Raw genomic sequence first — 22,458 nt, forward strand, 5'->3', positions numbered from 1 at the left:
GACACAAGTCAAAATTGTTTGACGATAATGATGTGAGTGATAGCCAGTAACCAGGAAAACCTTCCCCAGCTGATTGGGAAAAGGCTAGGAAGGAAATTATGACTTATTACAAACTAGCTGAATGCCTGGATTTTGCACTGGATAGTGCATTATCTTTTATATCTTAATTATTTATTTACTTTTCTTAATTACCTTATAAGAAATGCTTGTGCCAAATTTTAGCGCTCTACCTTTGTGTGAACTTTGCAATTTATTGATATTACGGTTTGGGTAGTTAGCCTTATCACAAAACATCAGAATAAAACATCTGTGTGTAATTTCAATCCTCTAGCTTCGTGGCAAGCGTGAGAATTAAATATTGTAATTAGCGGAGTTAACCCTATGCGAAGATTGCCACCACACCCATAGTAGAACTTCCTGGACATGTAGCTGCACCGTCAGAATTCCTTCAGCCGCCACCAGAAAGCAGTGGGAATCATAGGAAATGGCATCCCACACCATGACACCTCTCTCTAAGTGGTGGTATTGTTTCTTCCTTTCCTGGTCTTATATCCTCATGGGGCATGATTTCCAAAGGACATAATCCCTGGTATCTCACGGAGACATCCCCTGTGGGTAGGGGTGATAGAATAACACCCACAGTATCCCCTACCTGTCTTAAGAGGTGACTATAAGGGGCACCAGGTACTCTTAGGAGTGTGTGTTGGCAACTATGGAGCCCTTAACTGAGTCACGGTGTTGCTTGCACTTACTTGTGCCAGGCTCCTCACTTTCATCTATCGTATCTGACCTCCCTTGGACAACTCTTGTTCATAACCAACCACAACAGTACCAGGTTAGCGAGGCCTACGGAGTCTTTCATTTTCGCGCCCTCCATGGCCCTTGTCCTTCTTTCGCCGATACTTGCATTTTTCGAAGTGTCGGACCCATTCCATTTTTCCCTCTGATTAGTGTTAATAGAGGATGGTTGCCAGGGATGTAACATTAGGGCCTGCAGGACCTGCAATGCAGATGGGCCTGGGCCTTTAAGGGGCCATGCAGACTCCTTGCAAATAATAATAATAATAATAATAATAATAATAATAATAATAATAATAATAATAATAATAATAATAATAATAATAATAATAATAATAATAATAATAATAATAATATATTTTTTTTACGAGGGATTGTGGAAAATCTTCAAAAAGACACTTGTGAAGGGTCCGCACTCCACAAGTGTGTGGGATTCTTACCCACTAAAAACCACACACCCTTTTCCCACGATGTGTATCATCACCCCGGAACCGCTCTCGCATTACTTCAGGGTGATATCGTGCTTTGTCTTTCAGACGTCTTCTTTCTTCATTTCTCCTTTACGAACGTTCGTATGCTTCCAAATCCTTCTTCTTCTGACGAAGGACATTCTCCACGTACACTGCCACGCGATCCCAGGATTCCTGGTTTCGCAGCATCACCGAAATAATATTATCTGCTGTCAATTCTCCTATTTCAGTTTCCACACATCTTCTCTGAATCGTCCAATGGCCGCATACAAAAAAGGTGTGAAATACGTCATCAATGTCATCACAGTATATGCATGCTGCGTCATTCGCTCTGCCCACTTTATGCAGGAATTTCCGGAAATATCCATGCCCTGTTAGAAGCTGCGTGAGGTAGTAATTTACTTCACCATGGGTCCTTTCAACCCAGATATCCAAGCGTGGTATCAATCGCTTGGTCCATTTGCCTCGAGGGTCACTTTCCCATCTGAGTTGCCATCGCCTCATCCGTTGACTGAAGGCACGCTTCTTTGCACATTTCTTTCCCAGCTCTCCTTGGGTTCGCCAGATTTCATGTCGCTCCAGTGCAAGTAGGTCTATTGGGGCTATTGCTGCCACCGTGAGGATTGCAGGCTCGGAGACCGTGCGGTATGCGCATGCAATACGTAAAGCCGCTCTCCGTTGTACGGCAGCTATCCTTCTCCGATACCAAGCGAATCTCAAGGATTCAGCCCAGATTTCAGAGCCATATAAGAGCACTGACTGAACCGTCGACATGAGAAGACGTCGTTTGCTGGATTTCGGACCTTTAATATTTCCCATTAGTCTGCTAAGTGCAGTCATGTATTTTACTGCCTTGTCTGTCGTTCTCTGAATATGATTCCAGAATGTGAGCTTGGAGTCAAGTGTCACTTCTAGATATTTTGTGCTCGCAGATGTTTCAATCACTAACTCTCCAACAGTCATTGGTACAAGAGTTTCAATCCTTTTCCTCGTCAGAAGAACTATCTCCGTTTTGTGTTCGGCTAATGTTAGACTGTGGTTCATCATCCATTCTTTTATGCGCCGCATCACCTGGTTCAGTTTGATTTGAGCCATTTCAACATTACGAGCTACTATCAAGGCGGCCACATCATCGGCGTAGCCCACAAGCTTCGTGTCCTCTGGCATCTCCAAACGTAACAAGCCATCATACATTATGTTCCAAAGATCTGGACCAAGGATCGATCCCTGCGCTGCACCAGCCGTCAGGCGTTTTGTCTTTTCTCCATCTTCCGTATCATACAACAGAGTGCGATCTTTGAAGTAATCTCTCATTATGCGCATAAGATATTGTGGTAGCTTGAAAGTTTCCTCAAGAGCTACCAACATGTCGCTCCATCTTGCCGAATTGAAGGCATTTTTCACATCCAGGGTCACAAGAAGTGTCAATTTACGGGAATGATGATTGCCCATTTGTGCCCTTTCTGCTGTATTCACCACCTCCCACACTGCATCCAGCGTCGAGTGTCCCCTCCGAAATCCATGTTGGCGAACAGATAGATCCCCTGCTAGTTGAACTGCTGAGAGGATTCTGGGCTGCAGAAGTTTCTCCAGGCCTTTTCCGGCTGTGTCCAGCATACATAAAGGTCTATAACCGCCAAGTTTTCCTTTGCTGATCAGAACCAAACGAGCCATTTTCCATCGGGGACTAAAAACACCCGTTTGCAGGCAATGATTGTACATATTCAGCAACAGTTCTGGACATAGTTCTGCTATTATCTTTAACACTTCTGTAGGTATACCATCTGGTCCTGGAGTTTTCTTGTTTCTAAGAGAGCTAATAGCTCTATTCAGCTCTTCTACAGTGAAGAGGGGTATGTCATCCAGTTCTTTTTCGTCATCACAGTCAATCCTCTCTGGATGGTCTGGGAATAGTGTATCCACAATTTGTTTAATTGTTTGCGGATCCGCACTCGGGGTTGAAAATGTCCCAAGTTTCTTCATTACAATCTTATAACCTTGTCCCCATGGATCATCTTCTACTTCTTTAGCCAGTGCCCACCATTTATCGGCTTTACTTTTTCTGATTGCATTACGGAGTTCCTTCTTCGCTGACTTGTACTCCGCTGTGACTGAGGTATTCTCTTGACTGCCTCTCATCCTCTGAGCCCTGCGTCGAAGTCGCAGACAATTCTTTCTCAGTTCAGCAATCTCTTCGGTCCACCAGTACGCTGGGCGCTTGCTATTTCGCGGCCTCCTTCGGGGCATTGAGGCGTTGCATGCTTGATGGATTAGCTGCATAGTGAGTTCAACACATACACCAGCTGCTTCTTTCCCTCTATGAGTAGAACATTTTTCAGTTATGTTCTCCATTCCATTCCGTATTACATCAATGAACGTTTCCTTGTCAATACCGGCTACGTTCCACCGTGCTGGTCTGCGCAAGATGTTTCTTTCTTGAGGAGATTCTTGAAGAAGTCGAAAGATGATATATTGGTGATCGCTCCCCGTATAGTTCTCAATCACTTGCCATTCAGAAATCTTAGGCGTAATATCCTCTGATGAAAAGGTTACATCCGGTATTGTTCCCTGGCATCCTGGCCGTCGGAATGTTGGCACATTTCCAATGTTGTTGACCACCAAACCCGTTCTGGCTGCCATCTCCATTATACGACGTCCTCTGGAGTCTGTTTGTGGCATGCCCCATTTCAACGCTTGAGCATTTACGTCACCAGCGACCACTAGTTTTTTTTCCATTCTGCGTATTACATCCTCAAGACCATCAATTTTCATCTGAAAGTTGGAAACAGATTCATTTGGCGTAAAATAACAGCTTACAATAGTGATTCCCCCAGTCTGTACCCAAACAAAACCGTCATCGCATCCATGCTGTGTTACTGGGACTTTTCCTAGATCTGGTATCCAAATTGTAGCTGTTCCGAGGTTATCCACAAACCACCCTGGATGGTCCCTCTCTTGATATGGTTCGCTAATAATAACGATGTCTACTTCCATCTCGTAAATCAGCTGTGTCATAAGATCGTTAGCTGTTTGACTCCTGTGCATGTTTGCTTGAAGTATTCGCATCATTTACTGTGACTTTTTGCTTTCTCCAGAGCTTCACGAAATATTGCACATGCTCCCGATCCAGGAATGTGATTTCGTTTAGCTTCATTAACACCCTTGTCTGTACAAAGCATACATCGTGGATTGTTCTTTTTACAGTCTACTGCCTTGTGGTCAGATTCTCCACACTTAAAACAGAGCTTACTTCTGTCGGGACCTGTGCAGTTTTCTGCCAGATGACCATATGATAGGCATCGGAAGCAGCGAGGTAACATAATAATAATAATAATAATAATAATAATAATAATAATAATAATAATAATAATAATAATAATAATAATAATAATAACAATAACAATAATAATAACAATAATAATAATAATAATAATAATAATGCTTAACATTTACAGATGACTTAGCAATACTAATCACCAAGCTCGATAGCTGCAGTCACTTAAGTGTGGCCAGTATCCAGTAATCCAGTATTCAGAAGATAGTAGGTTCGAACCCCACTGTTGGCAGCCCTGAAGATGGTTTTCTGTGGTTTCCCATTTTCACACCAGGCTAATGCTGGGGCTGTACCTTAATTAAGGCCATGGCCGCTTCCTTCCCAGTCCTAGCCCTTTCCTGTCCCATCATCGCCGTAAGACATATCTGTGTCGGTGCGACGTAAAGCCAATAGGCAAAAAAAAAAAAAAAAAAAAGCAATACTAACCCAAGACGTTTCAACAGCCCAAAATCAGATTGAAATCCTGAAATAAATTGAGGAAAAAGTCTGTTTTCAGATATATTTTTTTTAAAGACAGAATACACGACCTGCAACAAACATGCACCAAAATTCATGGAAACAAAATATGGGAAAATTAAATGAGTATCACAATTTAAGTACCTTGGTGAAAGAGTTCAGGAAAATGGACTCGAAACAAAAGCCAATGAAATTAGATGCCCAAAGAGGGAAACTGCATCGACTAACCCAAAATATCTATAACAAAAAATGTATCTCCAAGCATACAAAACTGAGACGCTAAAATACGTCATTAAACCAGAATGTTTTTATGGATCAGAGACGCAAATTTTGAACAGGAAAGCAGACATTGAAAACATTGAGAAAAAGGAACGCAAAATCATAAGAAAAAATCTAGCCCCGAAACTCGCCAATGGACAATACCAACTTAGAAGCAGACAGGAAATCAAACGATACACAAATATTCACAGTGATATTAGAAAACACAGGCTAAGAGTCTATGGTCATATTAAAAGAATGCACCCAGACAGACTTACCAAACAAATAGTCGAATTCTGTGAAAATAGGAGTACGGTAGGGCCTAAGGCTAAAACGGACACAATGAAATGGATTGAGAAAATTAAAACCCACTTGAAACAGGCAGGAAAACCCCCAGCAGATGTCCAAAACATGGTAATCTTCAGATCCAAAATTCATAAATGGCAAGTTGACCAAGAGGAAAGACCAAAGAAGAAAACTGGAACAACTTGGTCTGAAGACAAAAGGAAAAGAAATATGGGCACAGAGGAAGGCAAATGCACACCTCTAAGTTCTTTACGTAGTCTTAATGGGCTTATTCGCATAATAATAATAATAATAATAATAATAATAATAATAATAATAATAATAATAATAATAATAATAATAATAATAATAATAATAATAATAATAATAATAATAATATACATTATATAAAACAACGTATAATTCTGGTGGATTTTAATTTATGACTTGATAAATTAGGTGAGTCAAGTAAACTCTGGCATTGCGCTTCGCATAATCGTGTGGGCGTGTGATGCAATATATTAATCTAATGCATTTCCTAAGTAATAGGCAAGCATTTGAGTGCACGAGTTATTCACACATGTGGAGCAAGAGTTCATATTATTTTATAATAATAATAATAATAATAATAATAATAATAATAATAATAATAATAATAATGTTATTGGCTTTACATCCCACTAACTACTCTTTTACGGTTTTCGGAGACGCTGAGGTGCCGGAATTTGGTCCCGCAGGAGTTCTTTTACGTGCCAGTAAATCTACCGACACGAGGCTGACGTATTTGAGCATCTTCAAATACCACCGGACTGAGCCAGGATCAAACCTGCCAAGTTGGGGTCAGAAGGCCAGCGCCTCACCCATCTGAGCCACTCATCCCGGCTCATATTATTTTTGGAAGGCTTATCAGAGACCAATCGTCCCATGCACACACGTCCTGTAAGCCTGTCAGGAATGAAGATTGGTAATTTTAATTTAATTTCCCTGTGATGTTATTGATGAGTTGATGACAACATTTGGATGTTCCGACTATGACAGTATCAACTCTAAGCTCACATGCAATATATAAAACCCATTAGATATTTTTCTTTGAAATCTTACAATAATGAATAATCTTTGTTTACATAAATTGACAATATATTGCATTACTTCTTCCTGCTGTGATTGAATTTGCATTAGTTATATTCATAGATTTGCAGTTGCTTGGTAGGCCATGACCCTTCGGGGCTGTTGCACCATGGATTTTGGTTTTATTCATAGGTTTTACATTTTATTTGAGGGGGCCTGAATTTTAATTTTTACAGACGGGCCCTTATAACATTTGTTACGCCCCTGATGGTTGCCCAGTTGTACTTCCTCTTAAAACAGTAATCATCACCACTATCTCACGGAGACAGCTACGGTTTGAATCCTCCACCAATGCATTTTGAGATTTTAAAAAATTAAACGTCTTGCACCAGTGTTTTGTAATTCATGTACAACTAAATGTTCTGTGGCTGTGATTATGATATCAACAGACACATAACTTTTAAAGTTTGCTTTACTTTCTTTAGTCTTCTCTTCTTGTTCATCATATTCTTACATTCTTCTCAGTCTTGGTGATATATATTTTCACCTAAATGTTAGAGAAATGAATTAACAAACACAATTTACATATTTTAGGTAGGTCTAATCAGAATCTGAAAATAGGTGTACTATTACATAGCCTCTATCATCTGTTGCAGATCGCAAGAAAATGAACAGTAGGAATGGTACGTTTCTTCGCTACAGTAGTGACAGTTCACACAATGGTTACTGCAACAGGGAAGAATGCATAGAAACAGGTAAGAAAATACATTCATAAACAGCCTTACGTATTTATATGCAGGGTGTTTATTTTATAACTATTTAGCAGCACCACTCGAGTGCAAGTTGCCACATTGACACTTGTTGGCTGGCCAGTAAAAGGGACACTGTATCTGCACAATACTCTGCGTCAAGTAGCAAGTCATACAAAACTATTTTTTGGTGAAGCTAAACTTACCTGCCATCAAAGGAGATGCTCAAAGTGATGTCCCTCAGTTCTCAAACACGTTTGACACCTCTTTAGCAGGTTCGCAGCTATTCAATGTTCAATATAATTTGGCTTAGGTTAGGTTCTGCAATACCTAAATGTATACTTTTTAAAATAAAGTTCGTCCTCAATACCAATATCCTTGATTGTATAGGTAAGTTGTTAAAGTTCTTTCAATATTCAGTTCCATCAATGTATGCAAACATTTCCTATTTTTCTTACAAATTTCACAATATCTTGGCAATGTGTGAGTTTAACTGATTAACCTGCATAACTTCATGTTGTTGGTTGTATTGCAAACTTTTTTTTTTTGTAACATAGAACATACTGTACAGTGCAAACATTACATGCAATTAGTTTCATATTGAGTTCCGTATTGACGTCAACTATATATTCACAAAGAAATGCTATAGTTCCACCTTTTCTATTTAAAAAAATGTGGTAATCAGTAAAGAATCACATGATAAAAATTAGTAGAACAGGTTTTGTCCAAAAGGACGACATCTTCAGCTACTAGATACGTGGGGACTAAAACATAATTCAATTAAACTTATGTGGTTGAAAGAGGGAAATCATGTTCTCCCTGTTGAATAGCAAGCACATGACCCAGTGTAATGTAAATAATTCAGGGGTATAACTTCAGTACCGGTCCAAGAATGGCATAGAGGATGATGCTCACTTGTTTCCCCTACCGTGTTCGCATTCTTACGGGGAAGAGGACAATGCTACCAAATGTTGAAAGAAATTGCCATCAAGTGCAAGTGAAGAGGATGGGTGGACAATTGGTCTGTGCACATCCTTCATTCATATTGATGAAAGAACTATTGGTTCATCATGTCAGGGGCATTTAAGTAAGAGCTTCTTGAAGGGAGTGTGGCCTCGCTTGCAGGGCCAATGTTTTGTGACAGACCATTGTTCTAATTAATAACAACAACAGACATTTATTCAGAAGTATTGTTATTCAGCTGACCGTTTTGGAAAATGTCCTTCGTTTTGTGGCGTTTTACCATAAAATTAAAGATACTATTTAAGGCGAGTTTGTGGATCCTCAGCAGTGGCATTTAACACTTTTATCTCTCTAGATTATAACATTACACTTCTTAGTTTGTCTACTTTATCTCCTAGACTGTTGCTGAATTTATACCAAGTCAGGACAATAATGCTTATGTTTGACTCTCTCTGACGTAATGTGATATGCTGCTTTTATTTAGAAGAATGCATGAGTTACCATCAACCTATCTACAAAAATGGATGTCTGATACTACATAGCAGTTAATGTTGTTATGTATTATAATAATGATAAATATTATAGACATGCTATAGGCTTTTGGGCTTATGTCGTGTCAAGAAAATAAGGTGAAATTTTTTACGTTTTGCAGAGAACTTTGCTCTGCGTCTTCAGAAGAAAATCTCAGCTGTTCACGAGAAAGGCTTCTCACACAATGAGGTTTGAATTTAGACGTTATAATAGAGGAAGTGGTACGTCCATTCGTCACCAGATGGCTCACCGGATATGGTACAGCGCTAGCATTCGAAGTGGAAGCTGACGGGACCATCAGAATCAGTCTGAAAGGGTCACGTAACATAACAGGCATACACACATACGAAAATATGTCATTGACACAAGCCTGGAATGAAACATCTAGCGATGAGGAACGTACGAATTTCATTCCAGGCTTGTGTCAATGTCATACTTTCGTATATGTGTACACCTGTTATGTTACGTGACCCCCTCAGACTGATTCTGATGGTTGCGCCAGCTTCCGCCGTGAACGCTAGTGCTGTACCATGTCCAGTGAGCCATCTGGTGATGAATGAACGTACCAGTTCCACTTCTATTATAATGTCTAAATTCAAACCTCATAGTTTGAGAAGCCTTTCTCGTGAACAGTCAAGATTTTCTTGCGAAGACACAGAGCAAAGTTCTCTGCGAAACGTAAATAATTTCACCTTATTTTCTTGACACGGCATAAGCCCAAAAGCCTATATCATGTCTATAAGTACGGGCCGTGAAAGCATCAATGGGAACATGATAAATGTTGTTAATAAAATTAAGTGTTAAGATATTGTGGGCAGTGAGTAAAGTGTGTCACCACCTGAAGAAAATCCCCAGTCTAACCTAGATGAAGACTGTCTCTATGTAACATGTTACCTTTATTACAGCTTCATCACTTTTACTATCCATAGACAAGAGTGCAGACCCGTGCCAGGACTTCTACCAGTATGCCTGCGGTAACTGGCCTCGAGCACATCCCATTCCAGAAGGCCGGCATGCTAACAGCTGGTTCGCAGAACGGTCACTCTATCTGGACAGACAGATGCAAGGTAACTTTGAGTTGAAAATGTTAGGTAGCCCAGGATTCAAACTGAAGCTGGTTTTAGCTGGTCTGATTGCTTGAGAGATATGCTATCTCATGTGTTAGTAAGACAAGCATCCTCATCTTCTCTACTTATCCAGCTACTGCGGGGTTGGGGAATTTATAGCACTTCTCCACCTTCATCTCTCCTTCCTCCATTCCTCTTCTATCATTTTGTCCCAATTCTTCTTGCACTCCTCTTCAGTGGTACAGTCTAGATTTCTTGTGTTACAGATATCATGGAAGATTCTAATAAGAATGATGAGCCTGAAGCAATGCACATGATGCGAACCTTCTACAAGTCCTGTGTTGATACAGGTAATAAACTGAGTACTGTAAATTATAAATGATGATGGTAGTAATGATGATGTAGATGGTTTTAACAGAAAGTAGGAAGTAAACTAGATCTATGAACCTAGGTTTAGGAGGATAATAAATACTGTTTTGGTATTAATGTATGAGTAAATTAACTGAGTTGAAAGACAAAAGAGATGGCTTCAGATATTACCAAAGAAAAGGTATAAATGAAGAATTCATGAAAAAGGAGTTGCAGCTGGATTTCATGTTTAATTAATTTGATAAGTATTAAATATTATGCCTTAAAGTAAAAAAAAACTTATTTTTTGTATTAATAATATTAAAATTAGATTAAATTAATTATAATAATGACAATATTAAAAATATATTAAATTACGATAATAGTGCCAAATGAAGTGGTGTATAGAGAACTGGAGCCCATCACAGATACTACACGGAAGAAGAGGATCTCATTTTTTGGTCCAGATCACAAAAAAAAAAAAAATATATATATATATAGAGAGAGAAACTCTGGAATCTGAAGCAACAACTAGAATGGGATAAGTAAATTAGAGAGGATATGGAAGAACTAGAAAAAAAGTCTGTATGATTTGCAAAACAAAACAGGAAATTAAAGGAAACTGAAAAACATAAAAATAGTATTTAAACCAAAAATAGACAAACAACATGCAATGGAAAGGGTATTTACAGATGAGGAACAACAGAAAAGATCAGAATGAATGAAAAGCTAGTGAGCAATTGGAAAGAAATCTTACTGAAGAAGATGACCAGAAAATGATTGACTAAAAGCAGAATAATAATTACAGCATTAAAATTATATTAAATTAATTATGAATAACTCATGTCCAAGTATTGTGGTCTCATGTCCACTTTATTATTTGATGGAGTCCATTAGAAGTTACCATTGTCTATGGTGTTCTGCTTTCTGGATTGTCACTCAAAGAGGTGCACGAGTTGTGTCTTTGATCTGGTCTATCCATCTTCTGGGAGCTCTTCTACATGACCTGACTCCATTTACTTTTCGTTGCACAACTAGTTTTTCAAGAACTGCAAGGTTCTCTGTCTAACAAGAGTGGAAAGTCAATTCAGGATACCAAGGTCTTCGGTTACGGAGGAGTTAAATCTTTTCATTTGCCTAGAAATTGGTATCATTTAATGGTGCATGCCTTCGACTTGAACTCGCACTTCGCCACTGCTCTCAAGCGCCTCTTTTGCTGAATTTTTTCGAACAGTATGTAGTAAGATCCTACTTACTCTCAGTAGCGGCGATTAGGAATTAAAAGTATGGGGGCAAAAAAAATACAGACAACAAACAGTACCCGGGTTTGTGGAACATAGAGGATGTGGGCAGAGGGGGTTAAGTTATATACATTAATACTTACAAAAAAAAAAAAATCTACAAAGTGGTAAGCTTTTTCATGCTCTCTGAGTGAATGTCAACAGGGAGGTAAAGGTTGACAGCCTACCAATTTACAGTGCGGTAATAATAGTTCTGTGAGATTTTGATTCAATAAATATACAAGCCGTTATCCGGGACGAACAACATTTTGTGCATATTTCCGCTAATCATTTTTTTAATAATTAAAGGAAAGAAAGGAAAGAATTAGCTAATAAGACGACAGGACTTGTACAAATTGATTTTTTAAAACAATTCCTAGTTTCTGCTGGCTAAAATGGAATAAAAATGTAATACTCCACAAAGTGGGGGGGACAAGTGCCCCCCCCCAAAATCGCTGCTACTGCTTACCCTTATTTTAAACTTACACACCAACTTTCATGGATATACACCAGTCTATTTTATGGCGATGCTGAAACAGACATACAAATGGAAAAACATGCAAAAGTTATACTGAGCTCAACATGATCATTATTTGTCCTTTCCAGTATAAAAAACCAAATACCGAGCAAGTTGGCCCTGCAGTTAGAGATGTGCAGTTGTGAACTTGCATTGAGGAGATAGTGGGTTCAAACCCCACTGTCAGCAGCCCTGAAGAGGCTATTCTGTATTTTCCCATTTTCATACCAAGCGAATGCTGGGACTGTAGTACCTTAATTAGGGCCATGTTCACTTCCTTCCCACTCCTAACCTTTCCCTATCCCAGTGTAATAAAAAGACCTGTCTGTGTTGGTACGATGTAAAGCAAAATTGTGAAGGAAAAAGAAAAAGGAATAAGAATAGGCTACTCATCTCATATGTAAGTCGTCATTCGTTTGATAACTGGCCAGCTGAAGAATGAGCCCACCATTCTACAGGAAGCGTTTGAAGGACACAGTTGTATTGTTGAGAGTGTTAACCGTGCTCATTCATATTTGAGAACTGCTGTAGTTTATATTTTCAGCCATTTTCATTATCATTATATTGTATTATATTATGTGGGTTTTTTTTTTTTTTTTACTTTTTAATATTGTGTAGGTTTAGGATTCATATTTAGTGCATTTATAATTTACAATTGATTTTGCATTGTTATCTAGAGAACACCACCTGTTGTCATAGAGAACAAGTGCTTCATTCACTGTCAGCTTTGTGGCATGCTCCCGAGTGCTGAGGGGGAACAACCTACATATTTATGTACCCGATGAGAAGGTTGTAAATATTGTCTACAAGAGCATGTTGTAAGACATACGCATACTGACGGACCACCTTAATTTTATCACTTTAATCCTTGTTCATAAATCCATACAAAGAACGGGTACTTTAGCTACTCTTCTATATTGTACTACAAAATAAGAGTTTTGTCTCTACATTGGTCAGAATTTAAAAAGAATGGCGTTTCTTTATCAGTCGTGTCCACAGTAACAAGGATATGCACTTTTTTAATTTTTTGTCATGTGTGTACATACGTGCATCACTAGAAAATGGCTGAAGAGAATTTAATGAAAATCAGTACGTAAACCTGGGAAATGGGGGACTACAATCTAAGCTATAAATAATTTAGTTCAGGAGAAGGCCTAAAATTTAATTCTCCAATATATAAAATTAAATTTCTGATCAGTTATGTCTTATACATTTTTACCCCATCAGCTGTGATAACAGAGATATTCTCGAATTTCTATATTTTGTTGCTAAGTCCATATCAACGCCGAGCCATGAGAAAATGGGCAAACAGAATTTAATGAAAATCAGTATGTAAAGTCTGCGAATAAGGTATTATAGTCTACGTTTACATAATAATATTCGCGCTGGATAATATGGTAGTTTCGGGAAAGGTGCCTAAAATTTGTTTTTTTTAATATCTATTTTATTGGTTCCATTGAAAAGTTATAGAGAATACAAGTTCTGATCATTTAAGTCTTATACAGGGCCGATGACCTTCGATGTTAGGCCCCTTAAAACAACAAGCATCATCATCATCAAGTCTTATACACTGACTATAGTAATAGAAATCATGAATTTAGGCTTTTGTTGCTTATTTCATATCAATGCCAAGCATTGCTAACACGGAAATATTGTTTAATCCTGTTAACTGACAATAGTTTTTATCGTGATTGTCTTAAGGTGTAAAACCATGTGGTCTTTGGCCTATATCGAAAAGGAAAATTGAGAAGGTGATTATAAAATATATGAGAAAAAATCGTAAAGGAGCGATTGCTTTAAGAATAAGAAAAGAGGGAGTCATCAAAGAAGATAGGACTCCCTTACATTCGATACAGTACTCTAATATCATAGAGTCAGAAGAAAACTAAATGTGAAGGCCTACAATATCGGAAGCTCATGCCTTTGCTGGCGAGACATAGTAATTTTGTTACTTTCATTGATCTGTCTCAGTCTTATCCATGGCTTTGACAATATGAAAGTGACTGAGGTATGAGTGATGCTAGTAATGCCATTCCTTTTGCAGCCAGTCCCTGCTATGAATGGTGTGAAAATTAATGTTGCTCATAGGGTCGGTTGGTGCATGCATTTCAGTGGGCTTGGCAGACTGATGTGCTACAGCAACTTCTGGCTCAGTAAGGAAAGCAACGGGAAACTACATCACTCCTCATTTCCCTAGTATGCCTCTTCAGTGATGCCTAGGCCATCTATGACAGCTGATGGCAGAGCTGTTGAGGATTCAACCAGCCTTCGGGCTGATGATTGAATATACATACATACATACATACATACATACATACATACATACATACATACATACATACATACATACATACATTATATCGGACGCTCATAAAACTCATTACATTGGCCATTGTTGTGATGAGATTTTTCTCTTCTGCTGCTACTCATCTCCGATAGAAGGGATTACTTCTGCGTCCCGAGTAAAAAAGCCTGCATGAATATTGGTGGAAAGTAGCTGGGGAGTTGGATAACTTCGCACATGCTATGTGATTGTCCCGGGAACGACAAGCACTACAGCTAATTAACAAAACTATTGTGCCTGTAAATTATTATTTTTTTGCAATTTGCTTTACATCACACGAACACAGATAGGCCTTATGGCGACAATGGGATAGCAAAGGTGTAGGAGTAGGAAGGGAGCGGCCGTGGCTTTAATTAAGGTACAGCCTGGGGTAAAAATGAGAAACCACTGAAAACCATCTTCAGTGCTGTTGACAATGGCGTTCGACCAACTGTCTCCCAAATGCAAGCTCACAGCTGCGCGCAACTCGCCCGGTATGTGCCTGTACAGATGGCTAGTTAATTGATCTCTTCTTTTCCTTACTGTTGGATTGTTACAGATCAGTATTTTTCTTTATTTACACAGAAAACCTGGAATCCCTTGAGCTGGAACCGATGCAGGAGATACTAGAGGAGATGGGTCTGTCCACACAGGTACCGAGTGCTGAGACTGCTGAGGGCTACGATCTAGCTTACTCCATTGGAAAAGCTCAGAAGATGATGAGCATGGACCTCCTGATACAGCTGTCAGTGATGGATGGCTACAAGGACATTTCCGGGCGCATACTAAATGTAACTACTGTATTTTTGAAGTTATATACAGAAGTCCCTTTACAATTGATGCAAGTGTAATAGTAGTCTAATATAACTTAGAAACAATATTCTGTAACCCAGGGGTAAATAATGGAAATATCAATTGATTTATTATTATTATTATTATTATTATTATTATTATTATTATTATTATTATTATTATTATTATTATTATTATTATTATTATTATTATTATTATTATTATTTGTGGGGTGTGGCTAGGAAGTTGTTTACATCTATTAGTATTATTGTTTACGTAGTTATGTCCGGACTTCATTTGGTATAATCATGATCGTATTATTTGTGAGGTTATGTCATGAAACATAATATGCTGTATATATATATATATATATATTAATATGAGTTTATTTAATGTAAGAACACATAATTAATAGTATATAATTTATTATTACCTATATGTATGATGTATAATCCACTGCAATGTTGTGCAACACACTGTAACAGTCTAGAACACCACAATGTGCGACTCGAATTGTGTAGAAACTTCCTTACATTGTAAATAGGCTATTGGAGACTCGAATTTACGAGAAAACATGTTGTACCATATTCTTCTAGAAGCCTGGCCAGGCAAAGTATATAAAGAAGCAGTCTTGGGAGTAGAGTTGAGCTGTTTCAACAAGACTTGTGTGGAAGTCATGTTAGCCGAGTGTTTGAAGTCAAGTATATGAATTTTGTTGGGTTGGTATTTGTCATGCAACTGATGCAGTCTTCTTCTTCTTATTCGTAATAGTGTTTTGTTTCAAGATGGCAGTTCATTAGTCCATGTGTATAGAAGATGTAAATATAATTTGTATATAAAATAGTGTACGGAACTGACAGCATTTTGTGTGCGTCTTTGTGAATACATCACAGTACGAAGAGTTCGAATGTGGTGTCAACATTCTGAATTCTTCTACATCACCTTCTGATCCAGAATCATCTAAAATCTCTTCCAGCATAGCAATAATGTCACTTTCATTCAATTTATCTTCGCTTTTTAATGTAAAAATAGACTGCAATGCACCATTACAACATCAAACAAGCATTTTAGAAAAGCATTTTTTTTTAGTGAGAAAATTCCCACCAGATGGCATAATCAACGAAAAGAACTCTTCAGAGACATGATTCAGATTGATGAAGCATATATAGCTCAGGTTTCAAAGGAAAAGGACCACAATAAGCAACTCAATGCAGGCTCGGGCTTCGACCGCGTGACCAAACTGCCTGCCCCAAGCCTCACTTGGGCTTCGGCCGTGTGATCAAACTGCCCGCTCTGAGCCTCACTCGGGCTTCGGCCGCATGACCAAATTGCCCACCCCGAGCCTCACTTGGGCTTAGGCTGGATCTCTCTTTACTCCTGACCTCCTGGAGGAAGTGTGTGGTCATTGTTATATCGCACATAATTTTCTCCATTATTCCCTTTCAACGACTTGCTTGATTAGATTCTACATTGCCTGACAAAAAAGTTAAGCACCCAGAATGAGTAGTTGAAAGTGAATGAAACTACATATGCTGAAAGACTATGTGCATTTATGAACTGATTACCATATGGGATGTAAGGGACAAGGCCGTTGGCAGTTACAGGTGGAATGTTGGCGCCAGGTCACTAGGGTGTCGACCCCCCTCCCCGGTCGCAATGCATGCTCTTATAGGGTTTGGAATGGTGTCAAACAGCCTTTGGATCCTCTCCTGAGCAAGTTTGTCCACAGTTGTTGCAGCTGCCCATCCAGATCCTGCAGGTTGGTACTGGGACGGAGTCCCCTTCAAATGTCATCCCACATGTGTTTAATAATGGAGAAGTCCGAGGATTTTGCTGGCCATGGGATGACCTCAACATACTCTAGGTAGTCTATAGACACACGTGCTGTGTGTTGATGTGCATTATCTTGTGGAACAGTAGCCCAGAGTGCTGTGCAATAAGGGGTAGGACGTCCGGACGCAGAATGTCTGTGACGTATCGCTGTGCCGTCAAAGTCTGCCAAAGCATTATTAGAGTTGACCGGAACGCATATCCTGTGGCTCTCCACACCATGATGCCAGGGATTACACCTGTGTGTCTTTCCACAATATGGGCAGGATCTGCCCTCTGCACCGCCAAACCTGCACACGATGGTCATCGGAGGTTATGGAGAAGCGGGACTCATCACTGTACATGATGCGATGCCAGTTGTCCTCTGTCCATGCCTCGCAGGCAAGGCACCGCTCCAAACGCAGGCGTTGGTGTTTTGGTATCAATGGCAACCGACGCATAGGGTGGTAGGACCCCAATCCGGCAGATGCAAGTCGTCGAGATACTGTGCGGGAATTCACAGGACGTTGTAGAGCCTCCAGTACATGTTTGCTGATGGCAGGTGCTGAAGTTATAGGATCCTGCAATGCTTGGCGCACCATACAATGGTCCTCCTTGGGGTGGTGTTTCTTGGTCGACCCGAACCTGCATGACGTGATCGGGTGCCCTTTGAGTCCAACATTGGGCCACGGTGACATCTGAATGGCCCACATGCCTGGCAACCAGCCTCATGCAGTCCCACAATGTTAAATGCTGTCAGTCTGTGGATAGGCTGTCTAACGCATGTGCGAGGCATCACGGGTGCTTCATACTGTACGAAGTCCTCTCTGACTCACAGCAGTTGACTGGTAACAACTTATCAACAACAGGATGGTGCCATCATGAATGCACTCTGGTGGGCGTTCTACACATTACAGATTCTTCTTGATTAATTAGTTTCATTTTCCGTATTGATAGTTAACATGTTATATAGATAAGAAAAGGTTCCACCTTATCAATACCAATTTTATTTATATAACTTACAGGACTGGTTTCGACTTTTTGAACAGTCATCATCAGCTGTACATTGGTACCTTTACATAAGTCAAATATTGGTTGAATTGCCTTTCCAAATGGAGAAGTTGTGGGGAAGCACTATGTCAAGCATTCAAATTGGGCATGTCCGACTCGTTAGCTGAACGTTCAGCATACTGGCCTTCGGTTCAGAGGGTCCCGGGTTCGATTCCCGGCCGGGTCGGGGATTTTAACCTTAATTGGTTAATTACTACGGCACGGGGGCTGGGTGTATGTGTTGTCATCATCATTTCATCCTCATCACGACGCGCAGGTCGCCTACGGGGGTCAATTAGAAATACCTGCACCTGGCGACCCGAACCCATCCTGGGATATCCCGGCACTAAAAGCCATACGACATTTCATTTTCATTGGGCATGTTTAAGAGTAAAAATTGGTTATTTGGTACATTCTAGATAGTTAAAAGCGTGTTTGTTTTTTAGGCCTAAAATTAGTGTAAATTAGCTAATTTTAAAAAAGTACAGGTATATTACACACTCTAAAATGCATAACACATGTTAAAATCACATATTAAAATATCCAGTGCGTGTTAAAATCCTTTATAGTGGCTCAGATCACTTAATTGGAATAGATTTATACGTCTTGCATATGTATATATATTCTTGTTTGAGTCCAATGTAGATGAAGAATGTCAGTGCTTGCGTTCCTGGGCAGTGCTCTCGTGGGGGTTCTATTATATATTAAGATTTATCCACTTGTATATTTGATAGGTTTATCATATTGTTGATAGCAGTTCCAGTGTATGTGCAGCTGTGATTGATGCATTGACTTTAAATATTGAATGTAGTCTCCGTTGTTCGTGAATATTTCGGATGCAGGTTGGTGGCTCTTTTCTCGTCTATTCTTATAAATCCCATCATTTAATCACACATCAATGGTATGCATGTATACTGAAATGGGATAATATTGGACCACTCCTTCTGGATGCTTAACTTTTTTTGTCAGGCAGTGTACATTGTTCTTCGACATGTTCTGGTAATCTGGCTTATACATCTTATTAGGACTCTTCCTCATGACCAAAGTATTTAACAGAGCTGAATCTAGCCTGGGAGTGCATCATAGGAGACTGCATCAAGATTTTGATTAACATCCACCGGAACTAGTGTGGTTTCACACCGGATATGTCAACAAGTGACTCAATTCAGACTCTGCGTATCATGTTTGAGAAACACCATCAACTACGTAAAGACCTCCATATGGTATTCATCGATCTGGAGAAAGCCTTTGATTATGTTCTTCAAGATATTGTCTAGGCAGCACTACAGCATCAAAACATTCCCGAGGTGTATGTGAAGATGATACAAAATATGTACCTACGTCCATCTCCTATGGTGAAAATCACTGCAGGTATTTCAGACAGTTTCTGTATTAATGTTGGTGTATATCAGGGGTCGACACTGAGCCCAGTACTGTTCAACATCGTCATCAACTACCTGACGGAGCAGCCGAGACTTGCCGTAGACCATACTTTATGCAGACTATGTTGTTTTGGTTGGCGAGTCACGTCAGGAGGTTGAGGGAGTCTTGGAACGATGGTGAGTAATACAAGAGGTAAATGGATTAAGAATAAGTTGCAAGAAGTCAGAGTATATGTTCTTCAACTTTGCGCAGCCCGCACAAGCGGGCACACACAACACTGTCTTCCTTGCAGGAGAACTACTGATGATGACCGTATCTTGGACCAGTCATCACAACTGATGGTAATATCGACACACATGTCAAGAACCGCAGTAGGTTGGATGAAATGGCGGTCTCTTACATGTGTTCTGTGTGATAAGCAGATGCCAGTCAAATTACAACTCCACTGTACAACACCACTGTCTGGTCCGTCTTCATGTACGGCTCCGAATGTTGGGCAAGACAGAAGAAGCATGGCAAGTGAATGCATGTCACAGAGATGCGGATCTTGCTATAGTCGGCAGGAGTCACTCTGCATGATGAAGTGCGCAATCAGCATATGCAAAATCTTCTAAAGCTGTGCCCATCAGCCACAATACGGAGGAACAACAGCTCTGCTGGTATGATCACATCAGAAGAAGAAATAAACACCATTTAGTACAGAAAGCTCTTGCTAACGAAAAGCTAGAGAGGAAGAGGGTTTCCTAATGCAACACGGAAATGAACTGCTGAGGCTGCCTTAAGGAAAAGTGAAGTACCATTAGACCTGACGCAAGAACGCCGGACATACTTTCTCCAAGTCAGATGAGTCGATGCTGTGCGAGCTTGGGAGTGCCTGTTTTATGGGTACATATATGGCCATGAAAGAAGAAGTAAGCTGAATCTAGCCTGAGAATCTCCTTTCATTTTAAAGCTATTTTAGGATGGAGTTAATTGTGAGGTGATTGGTTCATGGAATTCTTACTGTCCTTTTCCAGATGAACATTTCTGCTGCAATGATCTTATTAGTCTCCTCCATTCTCGCTGTCCATATCTCGCATCCATACAACAGCGTGGGAAATGACAGTTTACGAATCTTATTTTTCGGTTCTTGGAAATCTGTTGGTATTCCCAACAGTTTTGTTAATATTTTTTATTGCTGCCTTAGCCAGGTTGCACGTTTGTTCTATCGCTTTTCCTGATCACTCATGTCATAAGAACTACAGAGCAATGGTATGCTCATAATATTATTAAAAAATTGGCACAGAGATGAAGAAAGATGCAGTCTATCCAATGAACATTAAAAAAAGCAAAAGGTGACAATTTTTTTGTAATGTGCAAAGCTCCTTAAACCTCTGCCAGCTTTCAACTGGAAAATCTATTGAAATATCTACAAGAAAATGTATTTGAATTTAACAATTAAAAGAAATTAAAAAACACTGAAATGTTGCTATAGGGAACATGCCTAGTGTTGACAGTTCTGTTGACCTGCTGCTTGTAGTCATTTGACTAAATCTTTGCTGTTCATGCCAGGTGAGACCTCCGTCCGATGGCGGCTTTTTGGCCCTCATTCCCGACCCTGATGAAGAGCTGCGCTTGATGACTCTAACAGCCAAGCAATTACTGAAGGCCAATCTAGTGTACATGGTGCAGGTAAGGTTTATCAGACACTAGCATGTACCCACAGCTTTACGCGCATTTATTAATTCAACTGTTAGACGTATTAAACCAAAAATTTTATTAACACACATCGTTTTTACATAAATTGCACAAATTACATTATTTTTTAATAGATATATTACCCGAATCTACCGGGGCAATTTATTGAATGTTTATTTTAAGGCTTTTTATTACACGTTGATTATGTGTGTAGCAAAGATTTTATTACTGTGATGTTGACTGATATTTTACAACAACAACAACAACAACAACAAAATTAGAGGGACAACATTTTAAACACCTGCATTATTTTTTTCAGAGTGGTTTTATCTGGAAAATGAAACCTTTATTTAACTAAAATGTGTATATATATATATCCTGTTCACTTCTTATCACACATGTTGGCGCTATGACCAGAAATATAAGACAGTGTCGTAAACCAAAGTGAAAAGTCCTTCAATTAATTCACATAGAGAACAAAAAAGAAACATTTCAATATCTGGTAGGCCCTCCATGTGTCCATATTATTGCCTCACATCTTCGAGGCATCATCCTCAAAAGTTTGCGAACAGTTTCTTGAGGAATTTTGTCCCACTCCTCAATAAGAACCTCTGCAAGTTGTTCAAGAGTCCGAGGTGCTATAGGACAGGCTCGAAGTTTTCTGTCCACAATATTCCATAATGCTCAATGAGATTGAAGTCAGGACTCAGAGCAGGCCAGTCTAATGTTTGAATCGTGAAGTCCTGTAGAATTTCCATGGTGACTACTGCTGAATGCGCTCTCTGATTGCCATGTTGCAGGATAAACTGGAGACCCATTACAACTGCAATGGGCATAACATAATCCAGTACAATCACGTTTATGTACCTCTGAGCATTAAGTTGGCCTTTAATTATTTGAAGGTCTGATCGGCCATCAACTGTGATGCCATCCACACCATGACTGAGCCGCAGCCAAATCTGTCCATTTTCTGGACTGCTGCTTCATTATAACATTCACCATGAAGATGATATACACGTACACATCTGTTACACCATGTTAGATGAAAGCGGGACTCATCTGTAAACAATACATTGTGTCAGTGATACAGCTGCCAGTTGCTATGGTCCTCAACAAATAAAAGTCGATCTCTCGTGTGCTGGACAGTTAATCGAGGGACCTGATGATTGTCTTCTTGGTCTTAAACCTGCCTCTCGGAGTCTGTTGTGTATTGTTTGGTCGCTGACACTGCAACCAGTTGCTGCTCTTAGATCATTTTGTAGGTCCCGGGCAGTCGCAGTGCGCCGGCGGAGAGAACAAT

The 22,458-nt window shown here is 39.6% G+C and overlaps 1 protein-coding gene across 1 annotated transcript in view; it reads left to right on the forward strand.

Moving 5' to 3' along the window:
* Positions 1-22,458, forward strand: part of LOC136881792 (endothelin-converting enzyme homolog) — a 115,857-nt gene that overhangs the window by 27,285 nt on the left and 66,114 nt on the right. The window contains exons 4-8 of the mRNA XM_067154229.2: positions 7,326-7,424; positions 9,818-9,979; positions 10,246-10,329; positions 15,033-15,238; positions 21,033-21,152. Of these exons, the coding sequence (XP_067010330.2) occupies positions 7,326-7,424; positions 9,818-9,979; positions 10,246-10,329; positions 15,033-15,238; positions 21,033-21,152 (671 nt within the window). The remainder of the gene's footprint in view (positions 1-7,325; positions 7,425-9,817; positions 9,980-10,245; positions 10,330-15,032; positions 15,239-21,032; positions 21,153-22,458) is intronic.

The sequence above is a fragment of the Anabrus simplex genome, chromosome 10 (assembly GCF_040414725.1).
Source record: "Anabrus simplex isolate iqAnaSimp1 chromosome 10, ASM4041472v1, whole genome shotgun sequence".
NCBI classification, from domain to species: Eukaryota; Metazoa; Arthropoda; class Insecta; order Orthoptera; family Tettigoniidae; genus Anabrus; species Anabrus simplex.